Below are 16,257 nucleotides of genomic sequence, written 5' to 3' on the forward strand. Positions count from 1 at the left end.
CCATAAAGATATATCATCTACCCATAGAAATGTCATCTACCAATGAAGACATGTCTCTCTCCCATTTAGATATATCATCTACCAATGAAGACATGTCTCTCTCATCATTTAGATATATCATCTACCAATGAAGACATGTCTCTCTCCCATTTAAATATATCATCTACCAATGAAGACATGTCTCTCTCCCATTTAGATATATCATCTACCAATGAAGACATGTCTCTCTCCCATTTAGATATATCATCTACCAATGAAGACATGTCTCTCTCCCATTTAGATATATCATCTACCAATGAAGACATGTCTCTCTCATCATTTAGATATATCATCTACCAATGAAGACATGTCTCTCTCCCATTTAGATATATCATCTACCAATGAAGACATGTCTCTCTCATCATTTAGATATATCATCTACCAATGAAGACATGTCTCTCTCCCATTTAGATATATCATCTACCAATGAAGACATGTCTCTCTCATCATTTAGATATATCATCTACCAATGAAGACGTCTCTCTCCCATTTAGATATATCATCTACCAATGAAGACATGTCTCTCTCCCATTTAGATATATCATCTACCAATGAAGACATGTCTCTCTCCCATTTAGATATATCATCTACCAATGAAGACATGTCTCTCTCCCATAAAGATATATCATCTACCCATAGAAATATCATCTACTTATAAAGACATGTCTCCTACCCATAACAAAGATTTACCACCTACCCAGAGATATCTTCTAACAGCAATATATTATCAACCAAGAGAGATATGTGGCCCATTCATACAGATATGTCACCTCCCCAAAGAAACATGTCCCTTGCCAGAAATATGTCACCTCTCCAAAGATGTTTGTCACCTACATATATGGAAGGTCACCTGCCTACACAGACTTATCACTTACCCACAGAAATTATATCAACTTCCTTCTCATCTGAAAGGTCTGCATCATTAGCAGCATCTATTTCCCTAATGTGTGACAAGACAACGTCCGAGTCTGTTGCTGATGTATATCTTTTACCCAGCATACTGGAATCAGCACTAAGTTCCACAGGGGACGGATGCAGTGTTTTCTCTGGAAAAACATATTAAGACTGTAACTTAACCTACACATCTTTACATACTTGTAACTTATCTGATTTTCTGCTCATATATTCTATCTGTTGTTCCAGACAATCATTCTGCTACTCTGCTCATTCTCTGCTATATCTCCACTGATAACACAATACTGATTTTATACTGTAAACTCAGGGTCAAATCTACGCAATTTCAGATATCAGTGGGTTCTCTGCAACTTTACACAGTAATTTCCAATTACATATTTTAAATATGAAGTGCAGACTACAGACATTTTTTCTATTGAAATCTGCTTTCGTTAATGATTCTGTCAGTTTTAGATGACAGCTAAGAACTACTGAAATATGACAAGCATCAATATTAATGAGTTCCAACTTTTCATTTCATTCTTTTTTGCCAACAGATCTGATACTACTTTTTTTCCATAATTAGCGGCTGCTTTTCCAACATATTGAATATAAAAGTGAAATTTGATAAAGGAGGAAGAAATATGGATATGTCTGGACATTTATGGTAACTGGTTATTAATTCTGACAAGTGAACAGACCTAGAAAGTGTGGACTATAGACATGGTTTCTACACCAAACCATGATCTGTTTGGTTGTCCAGAGTGACTCCCCCTTGAATGACGTTGCACCATTGAGACTCTTCAACAGAAATTTCCTGGCAGAAGATGCCCTTTGCCACTGAAATAGTCCAGAGAACACAACTTATTGTACAGTCATTCTTATAAGAACCAAAATAAAAATATCTGACTCTCAGCACATGATTTCACATCCTCCCCACTTTTCAAAATTCTAAAGAGGGAGAAAAACGCCCAAACATTTTTGAGGACAATCAGTAAATTAATGTTTATTCAATTTATATTCTTAAATAAGTTCAACTCAATGATGTGCATGCTATATTTTGATTTAACAGCAAAAGTTGTTGTTTTTATTGCAAGCCAGGACTACGTTCAGAGTTATAAATAAATCTTTCATCTTGGTCAATGAGAAACAATCAGGATCTAACCTGAAACTACACATGATAAAAATGAAATATTTTTGTTGTTAACAGCACTCTATTATTATTATCATTCTTTATGAACTTGGATAACTGAAATGACACTTATTTCCTGAGATAACGATACAGAGTATGAAATGAAATATTCAAAAAAAATTTGTTTTGACCCGACAGGATGAACAAACAGACAACTCAACAAATTCTACAAATCTCTTCACATGTAAAATGCATGGCATTTCAATCAGGTACCGATTACATACCTCTGAAGCTCGACGTTTGCCAACATTCCAAGACAGCCATTCTTCTGAAGATCTTGCACAGTATGGATGGAGACTGCGATCTGACAGCACAATAATTGATTAAAGAGGTATAACACACCCAAACATTATTCTAACAATGTCTGTTATAATTTCCAAAATACATTCTTAAGATTTAATAATGAAATCAATAATGGACATACATTAACATTTCTTATATTCATTAAGTTAAATACATATCTTATGAAACCTAATTCACATCAAGCACACTAAATTCTATAATGTCACTTCACAACACCAATTTTAGCTATATGATCATCAAGCACACTAAATTCTATAATGTCACTTCACAACACCAATTTTAGCTATATGATCATCAGGCAGGGATAATTTTGGAAAAGCAAATCAGCTAAAATTCTAAAATACAAATGTATATAGGCAAACAGGAATAAAAAAAAGTGTGTATTGGTGTTGTATAGCACTGTAGGAACTTCTATAGTAATACATGATGTTTAACCACATCACCATTTCTTCAATCTATTGTAACAAGTCACTACCATATAAGGTAAAATCAGATTTCAGCAGCTTGCTTTCCTGTTACTTTTGTAAAATGTCAAAGAAAATTGATTCTGTAATTTCAAAATAAAATTATCATTTTTAAAAATAATATCACTAGAAATTTTTACAATTGATTTTACATTAAATAGTTTGTATTTGAGGAGACATCATTAAAACTAATTGTGAATAGAAATTCCTGATGAGATATGTACAATTCTTTAGTACCCACCCACTGTCTCACAAATCACTGGATGTCTCCTCACTGCTGCCTTCACCAAAGACAGCAAATCATGGAAGCCTTCCACACTGGGGAAAAAATTGCATCTCTTAAAAACCTCTAGACATTAGTAACAATGCAAATATATATAAAAAAAAATGTAGCAAAGAAAAATACAGTGTACAGGGAAACAATCACCCAGAGGCATTATTTCTTCTCCTTTGCTCCGTTCCATTCAAGTTAAATACTTGTCTTCCCCATTGTTAGACTTTGTCTTAAAAGAATAATAAAATGTATTTTATTCTAATTTTTACTTAAAACTTAAACCACTGATTTATTTAGGTCATATTAACAAAAAAACTGAATGGGCGAAAGTTAATCTGAAGTGAAAGTGCCCCTGTAGACATATTTGTGCTTACTTTACCAAATAGGCTTCAGTATTACCTTCGTATATCCACATGTCCATACTTAGAAACGAACAATCTGACAAGAACCAGAAAACCAGAACATTGTATCAAAAAGAAAATATTACCTTAGGACTGGGACTTCTGATGGTTTGAAGGGTGCGGTCTCGTAACATTTCTTTTTTTTCGTAGAAATAATTTTCTTCTGTTTATTTAGAGATATATCATCCTGAATGAAGTATTTATTGTTTACATTTCCATCAAGCCAAGGAGATTTCTCAAAATTGGCCATCTGCTGTCCGTCATCTCTGACAGGATTCAGTTCCGGTACATGTATCAACAGCTTCTGTGTACCAATGGTAGCCATCACTGTTTTACCTTGATTGCCTTGTGAAAAACTGGATGTCTTTGTTGAATCGCTTTTCAGTGGATTCTTTACATCTTGATCTCTAGATGAAGTAAAGGTCATTATCGGTTGTTGAGTACTGGCAGTTGTTATGCATGACGCCACAGAAGGAATAGCCCGCGTTGTTTCTCCTGAGAGTAATGAGGTTTTATCCCCAATACAAGACTCTATAGACTGTCCATTTAGTAATTTTACCACGGTTTTTCTGTCTGAATTAGGTAAGAGTTGTTTTGATTTTGGTGCTATTGACACACTATGCGTTGACTTTGAAACATTGTTGAATGTTAGCAGAGTTTTACCCGTAAGCAAACTTTGTGTTTCAACCTTTTTTGTAGCTGTTTCCACATGAGCGTTATCAAGACCTTTCATTTGTGTTAACCATTCGTTTTTAATTCCAACTCCACGGGAAGGAGCTACAGAGGTCTGTAATAAGGTTCCTAGGGAATTAGTCGTTGATGTTACCGACTGTGATACGATCCCCTGACCACTGGTCTGAACTTTTCCTTGATTTTGTAGCAATGTGGTCATTTTCTGTGGCGTACTTGGGGGAGATTTTCCCTGATAGCCTTCTATTGTCCCTTTCCCAACAATCTTCAATCCCTGTGGTGTGACCTTGAGATGACCTGAGGCTGACACTGACCCCTGACCTTGTTGAACCTGAGACAATGCTTTCGTAGAGCCAATATCCAATGTTTGTTCTTTAGCTGTACTTGTTTCAGAATTCAATGGGAAATTTGGCTGCAATTTTGATGACATTGTGACAGAATGTGAAAAAGAGGCTCCCTCCTTCTTTTCAGGGGAAGAATTGGCTACAGAGTATTTATGATCATTGTCTGGTTCAGCAAACAGGTCTTTCACAACCTTTGATGAAGAGTTAGTTGGATCTACAGTATCAGACTTAACATGGAAAACAGTACTAGGCTTTTTCAGATCTAAAGCACATGTTAAGCCCTGTGACGCTTGAGAACTACCAGTCACTAAACGTAAGTTGTGAGATTCTGATTTACCTGAGGTATTTTGTTGTGACCCTGAAGTAGACATTTGTGACTCCACCTTGATTAACAAAGATGAGGGTGACATGTTACTTTTAGGTGGCATTGCACTGGTAGATATTCTCTTATGTTCTGTTTTATCCACCTGTGAAGTATGAGATAACAATGACTTCTGTGTAAGGGAAGTAACTCCAGTTTCAAAAGAAGTCACACTTGCCAAAGGGCCTGGAGACACATTGGAAATAACAGATGAGGGTGTGGAGGAGGTATTATGGGTTGAGGTTTTGCTAGCAGTGGTTGACACTTGTTTGAGTAGATGATGTGGTACGAGGAAGATATTTCCAGAGCTGTCTTTACATCGTACATACAAAGTCTGAGGTGGTGTGGGTAGGTTCATGGGGCTGACAGACTCTTTTGTCTGAGCTCCACCCACCTTGCCTGCAGGTGCTGGCATCTGACCTTGTGATCCACTGCTTTCTGCTTGATTAGAAGTAACTATGTGAAAAGCTGGTGACTTTGTTCCAGAAGTGGGACCAGCCATGATTATGTTGGTAGCAGTCCCAGTAGCACCTTGCACAGTTGGTTTAACTTGTTTTGCTCCAGTACTCTCTGTAGCACATGGAGATGCAGTTCCACTTAGTGAGCCCAGTCCTTGTAGTACAAATGAAGAAGGACTTTGAGCTCCAGCCAATCTGTTAACTGTTCCAGATTGTATCAGAGATGGAGAAGCTACAGATGTAGAGGCAGTTTTAACAGTAGTTGTAACTGATCGGGAATCAGACATTTTCTTTAGAAGAGACTTCCCAGTCTGAATAGGAGGTTTTGTCACTGTTGATTTTGGTACACTTGATGCTGAAATAGATCCAAACCCGCCCAATACCACCTGTACTCCTGAGGAGCCTGACAGTAGCAGGGTAGAAGATGGCAGTGACGGAGAAGCCTGGGACCTGTTAACACCACTCTGAGGTATGATAATACCTGCCTGAGGATTGACGGTGCCTGCCTGAGGGAAAGTCTTTCCATCCATGGAATTCACCAGCAAATTTCCAACCACTAATGTATTAGAAAAAGAGTTGGATGGGTTAATTACAGGGAGTCCCTGTACATTGTTGATACACTTTATCAAAGACGTTCCACTCACAGCGCTTTTAGATTTCTGAGACACAGGACTTGATGAAGACTCCACAGCACTTTTAATAAAACAGTTTTCCTTATTTGAAAGATTGGCAATGCCTGTTCCATTGTCATTGTTTCCCTGAGATTTAATCTGTGATGGAGTTGTCTCTCTTTGCGGAGTTTTTTTGTCAGCCATATTTCCTTTCTTTGGTGTTGTTTGCTCCTTGATCGTGTAATTTACATCTAACACTTCCTGCTTGGTCTCCATATTTTCACTGGTATAACCATTCACATTTGAGGCGGAGCCCTGTTTTGAAGTCTCTTTCTTATTCACAGATTTACCCTGCTTTGTTCTCTCTGGAATTAAGTCTCGTTCCAGCTCAACATCAACCACCTGCAAGAGTTACAAACAAATTTTTTAATAGATTTATAAGATATCAACAATAAGGTTTTTTTTTTGTATTAGAATTATTATCATCTTTATAAATCTGCCTATTTCTATCTTCAAACTGTTATGTAAGTTACACATGGCCCAGTGATAACACGCTTGCCTTTCACCTAGCTGTCTGGGGTTCTATTACTAGAGTGGAGGTGAAAAGGTAAGTCACCTGCCCAACCACCTGGGGTTTCCCATGGTGCCCGTGTTTTCTCCTACAGTAAGACCCCTTGTGCTCTTCCATCTGAGCCAATAAGTATAATCAATATAAGCTGTTGTTTTGCAATTGTTGTAAGATAAACAAAGTTTATATATTTACTAAAGTTACAACTCTGTGTCACACAAGATGGAATAAAATAGATGGTAAAAATAGTAATTCTGTAAAACAAACCAAAAAAGTTAATGTGCTGGGGTAATCTAACGTACACTTGTTCAGGAAATAATCTTTAATCTAAAATAGACATTTAGTTCTTACTGTTTCTGCTCCCAGAGTCTGCAAACCAGTGTAAGTTCTGTCCAGCTGCAGGGAAGGAAACATTACAATTATTTAGAATGTTACAGTAGATATACTTAGGGGAACACTCCTCTGCTGAAGCAGCCCATGTAGGAATGTCCTCTCTTATAAGTATCATTATTTAAATACCATTACAGTGTAACTCCCTCTAAACAAAGATCACCTCTTAAAACCAAACGAAATGTAGTACATATTAAACATAATATAGGTTAACTACAATGACAATTTAAAACCATATTGAACAAGTCCATTGCTTCACCGAAGCGAGAAACTGCTACAGATAAAATTAAAGAAGTACAGAGTTAAAAAAAACACTGTTTCACATCTACATCGTGAGTAATTGAATAAAGATTATTTTAACACATACAGAATAGAAATATTAATAGAGTGTTGGTCTAGCAGAGTTTTTATACTCAACAACAAAAACACATATTCATCAAATAAATTGGTTGGTAAGAAGCCGACCCTAGGACCGGGACTAAGTCAGGCCATATGTAATGTTATTATTTTCTAGATCGTTGGACAACGCAAAGATTTCTAGATTTCTTTTTGACTAAAGTCACATATATAATACAGGTATCACTGGTTTTTTTTCACTTCACTAAAATATTTTCACTCTGTATATATGTGAAATATTTTCTTCTGTATTCAATTGGATATGTACAGTGTAAATGCTTAAAGAAACATAATGGTTAACAAGAGGCCTAGCAGTATTGACAGACACCTGAGATAAGCAATATTCAATATAAAGGTTAAAGGGTAGCTTTGAAGAGTAATGAAAAAGAAATTTTGACAATGATGATAGTAAGCCAGTGTCAATACAGACATACCATCAACACTGTCATCCTATACTAATAAATCTTATAAAACTATTTCCAGTGGAAAGTAAACAATGTTATGTTCCAACATGCACTTTTTCTATGAAAACTACAGTAAAGTTCGAAAAAAACTTTCTTCCCAGGAAGAAATGTGAGACTCATTTTGGTAATTACAGCACCTTAAGATACTTCCATTCATAAGGAGCATTTTATTCTACCATACCTAGGTGTTGAGAAGAAGATTCTTGAAATTTAAATCAATTTAACCCATTTTGGCCCTGCCCATCAGCCCCTGGGGGGGGGGTCAGTCAAGATCAATATGGGCAAGCCATCAAGCCATCATCCTTCACTCCTAATTCTAACCAAGTTTGAAATATTTGCAATGGAAAATAAACAAATTATGCTCAAAAATCTAGTTTTCCTTTAAAAATTATAATAAACTTTACCACCTCCCCATGAGGATATGGGAGATCCTTGGACCATGAAATTTACAATTTTTGTGAAGCACTTAAGATGCTTCCATTCATGAAGAGCATTTGATTCTATCATATCTGGAGGTTGGGAAGATTTTTGAAATTGGACTTAATTTGATCCCTTTTGGTCTCATCCATTAGCCCCTTGGGGTCAGCCAGGATCAATATGGGCATAACGTCAAGCCGTCATCCTTCACTTATAATTCTATCCAAGTTTGAAATATTTGCAATGGAAATTAAGCAAATTATAAAATTATAGTAAATCTGTAAATTTCTTTCATGGAGGGTTTCAGATTGTTAAACTGAAACATCAATTCATTACATAACCTGACCTTAAGCTGGTGGATGATGTCAAGGCGTTTGTTTCTTGTATCCTTGAAGTGCAGCTGAACTCTTACAGGAAACTCCCCCCAGCCTCTCCTTGTCAAGTGGAATGGAGGATGACTAAAGCAAAACAAAATATACATCACTACAGGGAAATCCACCAAGTCGCAGACGAGCAAAAACATACACGGTGTTGGAAATTCTAAAAAACCATTAGTTTGATCTTTTTTATTCTATATCTTTATTGACATATATTCAGACGGTGTGTACAAAATACGAACATTCAAGAAGTTGTCATATTCCTTAAAATAACTAAACTTTCATGTTTTGCACCCTCAGATAGACCAAAACAATCCACCTGTTTCCATAAGTAAATCATATCATAGTGTGTCATAAATAAAGCATACAGACAGAAATGTAACATCGTATCTTCATTCTGTTTCTCTGATGTAAACTATCTATATACTAACACATACTCCCCTCTCCTTCCCTACAAGTTCTGCCCTATCCCTGTCTGTAAATACTGATTATGTCCAACTGGGAGAGGATTCTTTATTTATAAATACTACAGATATACATACCTGACTTCCACTAAGTCATTAGGCCTATAGCTTGGGTGCAACAAAAACCAGACTTTTTTAACAAAGTGGTCAATATGGGGCTGGTCCTTGGGTCCTCTAACATACACCATCCACTTGTGTGTGGGCTGGTCATTCTCCTCACGTCGCTCCACTGGAATGTACTTGGACACATTGCCAACAATGATTCTCTTCTTCACTTTAGCACTTATTGATCGACCACTGGCTGGGATAGCATCACCTGTTTCCTTGACAACATCCTTGACTTCTTCTGATTCCTAAGAATGAATCCAACAATGCTTTTTACCAAATATATTATTTGGATTCTTACAAATGCATCAAAGAAACACTGGTCAGCATTTCTGTTCTATATAAAAATGCTAAATTTTAGTGAGTTTAATTATAATTTTGCCTCTAATCATTTCACTCGCAGTTCTACATCACTAGTATTTTGAAAACATTTTTTCCCATATAAAATATACAGTCTACCTTTCCACATGCTCTAATATTGATTTTCTCTTTATGAAAACTTGCAGGAAAATATTATAATGTTATAATGATATCATTTTCTCCTGGTTTGCTCTCTCTCTATATATATACTTTGAGACACATGCAGGTTACCTCCCTTTGCTGTTTTTATTTTGATACATCTAGGCTACCTCTTCTTAGTGCCATTTGACTGAAAACCAATTGCTGCCATCACGACAAACCCAAGTTAACTTCTCCTTTATACTAATATCATAAAAAAACCAAGTTAACTCCTCTTGTTGCTTATATCATTACACACACAATTCACCTCCCTTTGGTGTAAATAATGTAGTTACCTCCTCCTTGCAATGGCTAGATGATGACAACCGAGTTGAAGTAACACTCTCAGAGACAGCAGAAAGCAGCTCAGTTCCTGGTTCTGTTTTGATGTCATCAGCACAAATTAGACTGGAGTGTCCCTTTGGTGCCTTGCCTAGATGTTGTTTCACTGCTGGATGAATAGACGGCGCCTGTTCCGGGTCAGATGTCTTACCCTGCAACATTGCATCATTTTTATCGATCACCTTTTGAGTGTCTGTTCAAGCTAGTACTACCTCAATTATGCTAAGATTTGTTGGTCACTTATAACCGTTTGAAGCCATTGGTGCAAAAGTATCTTAAAACCACATAATCATGAAATTGGTCGTGTTAGAAGTTACAAAATGCAAATATTTGTTAAAGCTTAATCTTCAGTAATACAAACAAATGTCATGAAAATTAAATTCAATTAAAAATTTATATATTTATATAGATGACAGACATGACATATGACCTGTACAATACATGTCTTACCTGCCATAACTTGGTCTGACCTGCTGAGCCATAGTAATTAGCCACGATGCAGGCTCTTAGTCTGTCCATGATAATTCTGCTTTGATTTAGCCTCTGTGAGAACACATAAATTTATCCAATGAACACTTTGATATAATGCTCCTTATTCAGATACACCAACACCTTGATACCATGCTTTAATTTCAATACACTTACACCTTTGCATAATGCCTCATTTAGATATATTAACATCCTTGTATAATGCCCTCATAATTGATAAATTGTACCTTGATATGATGACACTTAGTACCACAAAATAAGATTATGTTGTCAGATATTACATAATTTACCAAGTAAATTTCTTCCATAATAGATAACTGAACTCTATATGCCAGGTCTTTTTAAGTGTTTTTAAACTTCTTTACCAGTAGATAGTGAGATTAATAAGTAAGCTAGTGTAAAAGTATCATTTCAAACTTCCAACTGATTGGTTATTTCTATACCAGGTAATTTTGTATTTTGTGTAAATGAACTTTATAGATAAAAAAATAGAAATAAATTGTAACATGAATTTACATTTAAAGGTAATAAATACAATCTTTGAATAATATGGAAATATTACCAGTAAATTTAGGCTTATGCTACAATACAGCTATTTCTTATTTCATATTGGAATATATGTAACTAAATGTATTGGAATAGAGAATACATGGGCAGTGTAATGAAATATAAGCTGTATTCTAGCTAGGGTGAAGTAAGACAAAAATAGCAAGTCGCTGCGGAGCTACTTTTGTCTTCCTGTCCTGAGCCAAAATGCAAGCTGTATTATCAGTCACTGACTATGCATTCTATTTATCCTGCAACATTGATTGAAAGTCAGCCTCTCAAACTTCAACAGTTTTGTGGTTCACTCTCTGTTTGCCTGACATCAACATTAACGCCGGAGTTTTGACTGATGATGACTGACAAAACATTTGCTCTATGCAGAAATACAGTTCCTAAGTTCATTGGATATAACAACAATTTTTTATAATTTTCATAAAACAACTTATTCATTGCAACATGTGAAATGGCTGTTTTCAGCAACTTTTTCATCTTTCTAAATGTAATATTTCAGCAAATATTTAAGAAACTAATTATGTCAAATTGATGCACATGTTTAAATACAGCTATTTTCTGTCACTGTCGAATATAACAAAAATGTACTTGGCAGGTGTCTCCCGACAATGGCAGGGACAGTTGCAGGATAAAAACAAATAACATCTGCAGTTCTTTGACAGCAGTAGGAGTGCTAGCTATTTGCAGAACCTAAAATCAAATCCTGATAACATAACTGTCTTCTCATGTGCCAGTTTGCTTCATTTTTCATTCTCATTGAATCATTCTCTTATGTTTCTTGCTAAATAAAATTTCTTGTGATATATTCTAAAATGTTTGCTTACCAATTGTCTAGAGAAGGAAACTATATTATGAAAGAGTAAATTTTCAGGATAAATTTGCCATCTACTGTACCTGGTCAATCAAATCTATTTCCATCTCTCTGCTATGTATTTCAGCAGCAAATTCTTTTTTTATGATATTTTCTATCTTCAGGCGTGTGGCAACTTTGGCTAAAAAGAAATCAGAAACATTTAATAAATCAAATAAAACATTCATCATCATAATGATTGTGTGGTCTTAACAAAGTTATGGGAAGCCACCGACTACAACAAACTTTTACACACTTTCTACCTCACAAACTTTTACACACTTTCTACCTCACAAACATTTATACACTTTCTACCTCACAAACTTTTACACACTTTCTACCTCACACAAACATTTACACACTTCCTACCTCACAAACTTTTACACACTTTCTACCTCAAACAAACATTTACACACTTTCTTCCTCACACAAACATTAAAACACTTTCTAACTCACACAAACATTTACACACTTTCTATCTCACAGAAACATTTACACACTTTCTACCTCACAAACATTTACACACTTTCTACCTCACAAACATTTACACACTTTCTAACTTACACAAACATTTACACACTTTCTATCTCACAGCAACATTTACACACTTTCTAACTTACACAAACATTTACACGCTTTCTACCTCACACAAACATTTACACACTTTCTACCTTACACAAATATTTACACACTTTTTACATCACACAAACATTTACACACTTTCTACCTTACACAAACATTTACACACTTTCTACCTCACACAAACATTTACACACTTTCTATCTCACACAAATATTTACACACTTTCTACCTCACACAAATATTTACACACTTTCTACCTCATAAACTTTTACACACTTTCTTCCTCACACAAACATTTACACACTTTCTACCTCACAGATATGGATCAGAATTTTCTAGAAACGTTATAAGTAACTTACAGTTTGCATGCCATATTTACCATCTTGTTCTAAAACTCGCTGTCGTTTATTTTGTTGCTCTGTTACATCTTGGTAGTCAGGGTCCAAATCAATCCTCGACCTCTTGGTAGCCATTTTTCTATCACATGATGCTTTGAAAAAAAAAGAAGAAATTCATTCAACTTTGTGCACTTACCCACATCCTCTATACTCCAGTGATTATAATCACTTTTGCTTTCTGTAGCCCTTCTTTATGTCACTACGTCATTATTGAACTTTCAACACATTTGTGCCAGACCTGCTTAAGTGACCAGTTGAAATGAAGTAACACTAACATGTTACTAAATGACAGATCAAACTTGAAACGCCGTCTCTTAAACAGGTACCTTTTTTGTAAAATAATTGTTACAAAATGTCCCTATACAATATGCACATGATACTTTTTTTATTGTTGCATCAGTTCCATTTTTATCGAAGGGACATTTGGTACACTGCTATACAGCCTTTTTTCCATATCTGTATACATACATTATGGATTTATTTAAAGTCTGGGTTTTGAATGACACATACATTTTCATACAGATTTAAATAATCCAGGGTTTCATGTAAATACTTCTGTAACCTAAAATCAGGACAAAACTTTTACATGTAAAAAATGGAAAAAATAATTATTGTTTACTCTCGTAACATAAATCTGATGGACCATCAACACTCTCCACTACAGAGATACAAAAATGTCTGGTTTATATAAAAACAAAATGCAGAAAGGAAATAAAACAGACTTGCTGTTCTAATCATTGCTAGCATCCATTTGTATACCATATCTGTAGTAGATCCATGTGTGTTTTGTATGAACTCAAACTATCATATTTGAAAGCTAGGTCAACACAGCCATGTACTGCTCCAGAAAGTTTCTTTTGGGATAAATCATTACTTAGAGTCTGTATCATATCGATATGATGATTTTATTTGGGATAATTAATGGTCAAACTGCAAGCACACATAGTTGCCATCAAGTTTGAATCCATAAACAGAGATGAAACCGAATAGTTCCTTCTGCCCTAATTTGAGGGTGGAAAGTGCATCAAAGAAATAATGCCTTAGAAATAAGTGTTGAAAATCAGCACAATTACGCTTGATAATAAATAGGCCGTTATAACGCTCTAGGAGTATATAGTTCTGCTAGGCCCAGATGGCTGCCTGGAATGATTACAGATGATGCATTTTCTAGTTTAGAACTTCCAGTTTGGATCGGTATACTATAAAACGTCTGGATTATGTGACAGGGAGATATATACAATTTCTACTATCACTAGATGTATATAATTGACGGATGTTTCGTGTAATTAAAGCTACTGGCCACACATGTGCGCCCTCCCGGGTTGCACGAAAAATAGTGAAGTGACAATATTAAATAATATATGTAATTTTTTTACAATTAACAAAGAAACGTTGGCTGAACGACCGTACAAATCAGAAGGAAAGTGCATATTTGTGCGTGAGGTAGCTGCAGCCAAAGTACAGCGAATATCTGTATGAAAACACGGTCAGCCCTTTAGAGATGAATTTCCCGGGTTTTCGAAACGAGAGATCTATCCGAACGATTTGCCTTCGCTTGTAAAAGATTATTTAGCAATTGATAGTGCTAAACAGAAAAAGCACCTAATTACTTTTGAAAGAATATTTACGGATACCCTCCTGTGTGGCTAGCTTCAACAGCTGACAAAAATAAAATCAGTTCTTCTCACATTATTGCATGGGGGCAGCCATATTGTCATCGACCAGGTTCCTTCGGAACTTCTTGGAGCTTATCCATGAAACATTAAAACGGCTACTGAAGCACAGCGATTGGTTGGAATCTCAATTTATGACACCGGATAATTGGTACAGAACTGAATACGCAGATTTTTAAGTGTTTTCCGTTCATAGATTTTTTCTTTAAGCATTCTCCTATCAACAAGACATTTTTGTAAACTTGATTCGATTAGATTGGATAAAAAATACAATTTTATTATATGAATCTTCAGCTTACTAGAGACAATATAACGACTAAAACAGCAACACAAAAAATAAACACAAGAAAAGATCTCAATTTATCGTCTACAAAGAAACATCCCCTGAAGAAGTATTCTTACGACAAAGCATTACAACATCACATAAATTACAAGTGTTTAGAAATACACCATGACAGCGTATCAGTGACTGAACGTCGTTTGCGCATTAAGTATAAATGAAATTAAATACGATGGACAGAACTTTGCTTATTGTAAAATCTTTATACAAAATTAAGACTGAAATAGTCTATTAATTGTACATCAAAATTGATAATTACAGTGAAGACTTTTGAAATAAAAAAAATTCACAGGAATTTAAAAAAAGAGTTGATCATTATCATTTGAAATAAAAGATACAACAGGGCAACACACATGCATGTATCTCTATTTGTCTCCAAGTTACTAGCCTCTTATGTGAGAGTAAAACCATTGTAATCAATAATCACAAAGTATTGGAAGAAATAGTAAACAAAGAACCGGTTATTTCTCTACCACTGAAACACAGGTGTACATGACACAAAGCACTATTTATATATATATTTGAAAATATACTTTATCTAATTTACAGCATTTGCGAAAAAAAAAAATTCCAACTTAAATTTATCACTCTTGTTGGCCCTGAAGGAAGCGTGAGAGGGGTCTTACTGTTGGAGGAAATCGGAGTACGCAAAGAAATCATACATGGTCGGGCAGGTGACCCTGTACCTTTTAAGGCATTTTTTGTATAGAACACCCTAATTTAATCCCATAAACTCGATCCCGATGGAATGACGTTATCAGAACACTGACGTTCGTCGTTGAGACGATCCCGGGAGACGGAAAACCTACCTACCAACCAATCAACCCAACCAACGAGCCAACCAACAAACCAAGGGTGGAATGGGTGGTGAAATTCCTTCCAACTTACTGATAACCTCAGATATTGGTTAATTCGATGTTGAAGGCTTCTAAAGCTGTCAGTTTTAATTAGTTTAAATTCCTTAAAAGGTTCTTTTTGGTTGTGTGACAGCATGAATCAGTAGTGTTTTGGCGGTGTATAAACTGGCCCACGTTATAAACAGTTTTTTTGGTAGGAGGGAGATCAAAGGGGGCCAAACAATCAGATAATGTACTATTATTGTATCATGAAAAAAATATATATCTTAATATATTGTCGTTTTTAGAGACGACTACGTCACAAACAAACAAAAGTCAACCACGAAAAGGGTCAGCAACAACAGAGTTGTCAATCTGTCTGACCACACCCTGATTGCCCGAGAGACTTCAATGCTCTCTAAGGGCTTAAATTTCTGTCCCATCCCACGGAATCCAAACAACGCAGAATTGGTACACGG

At 35.5% G+C, this 16,257-nt stretch overlaps 1 protein-coding gene across 2 annotated transcripts in view; it reads right to left on the reverse strand.

Moving 5' to 3' along the window:
- LOC132554638 (YEATS domain-containing protein 2-like) overlaps nucleotides 1-14,620 on the reverse strand; it is a 29,001-nt gene extending 14,381 nt beyond the window's left edge. The window contains exons 1-13 of one of the 2 annotated variants that reach the window (XM_060218956.1): nucleotides 14,558-14,620; nucleotides 12,911-13,021; nucleotides 11,994-12,091; nucleotides 10,503-10,595; nucleotides 10,007-10,204; nucleotides 9,186-9,460; nucleotides 8,613-8,724; nucleotides 6,951-6,995; nucleotides 3,654-6,433; nucleotides 3,134-3,210; nucleotides 2,350-2,429; nucleotides 1,635-1,773; nucleotides 915-1,085 (exon numbers count right to left, since the gene is read on the reverse strand). In XM_060218956.1, coding sequence (XP_060074939.1) covers nucleotides 915-1,085; nucleotides 1,635-1,773; nucleotides 2,350-2,429; nucleotides 3,134-3,210; nucleotides 3,654-6,433; nucleotides 6,951-6,995; nucleotides 8,613-8,724; nucleotides 9,186-9,460; nucleotides 10,007-10,204; nucleotides 10,503-10,595; nucleotides 11,994-12,091; nucleotides 12,911-13,004 — 4,162 coding nt within the window. In that variant the 5' untranslated portion in view covers nucleotides 13,005-13,021; nucleotides 14,558-14,620. Of the gene's footprint in view, nucleotides 1-914; nucleotides 1,086-1,634; nucleotides 1,774-2,349; nucleotides 2,430-3,133; nucleotides 3,211-3,653; nucleotides 6,434-6,950; nucleotides 6,996-8,612; nucleotides 8,725-9,185; nucleotides 9,461-10,006; nucleotides 10,205-10,502; nucleotides 10,596-11,993; nucleotides 12,092-12,910; nucleotides 13,022-14,539 lie in introns of both variants that reach the window. The other variant, XM_060218955.1, reaches the window with a different exon arrangement.
- Between the last annotated feature and the right edge of the window lie 1,637 nt (nucleotides 14,621-16,257).

The sequence above is a fragment of the Ylistrum balloti genome, unplaced genomic scaffold, assembly GCF_031769215.1.
Source record: "Ylistrum balloti isolate Yb309-2 unplaced genomic scaffold, AGI_CSIRO_Ybal_v1 Utg370420, whole genome shotgun sequence".
NCBI lineage: Eukaryota > Metazoa > Mollusca > Bivalvia > Pectinida > Pectinidae > Ylistrum > Ylistrum balloti.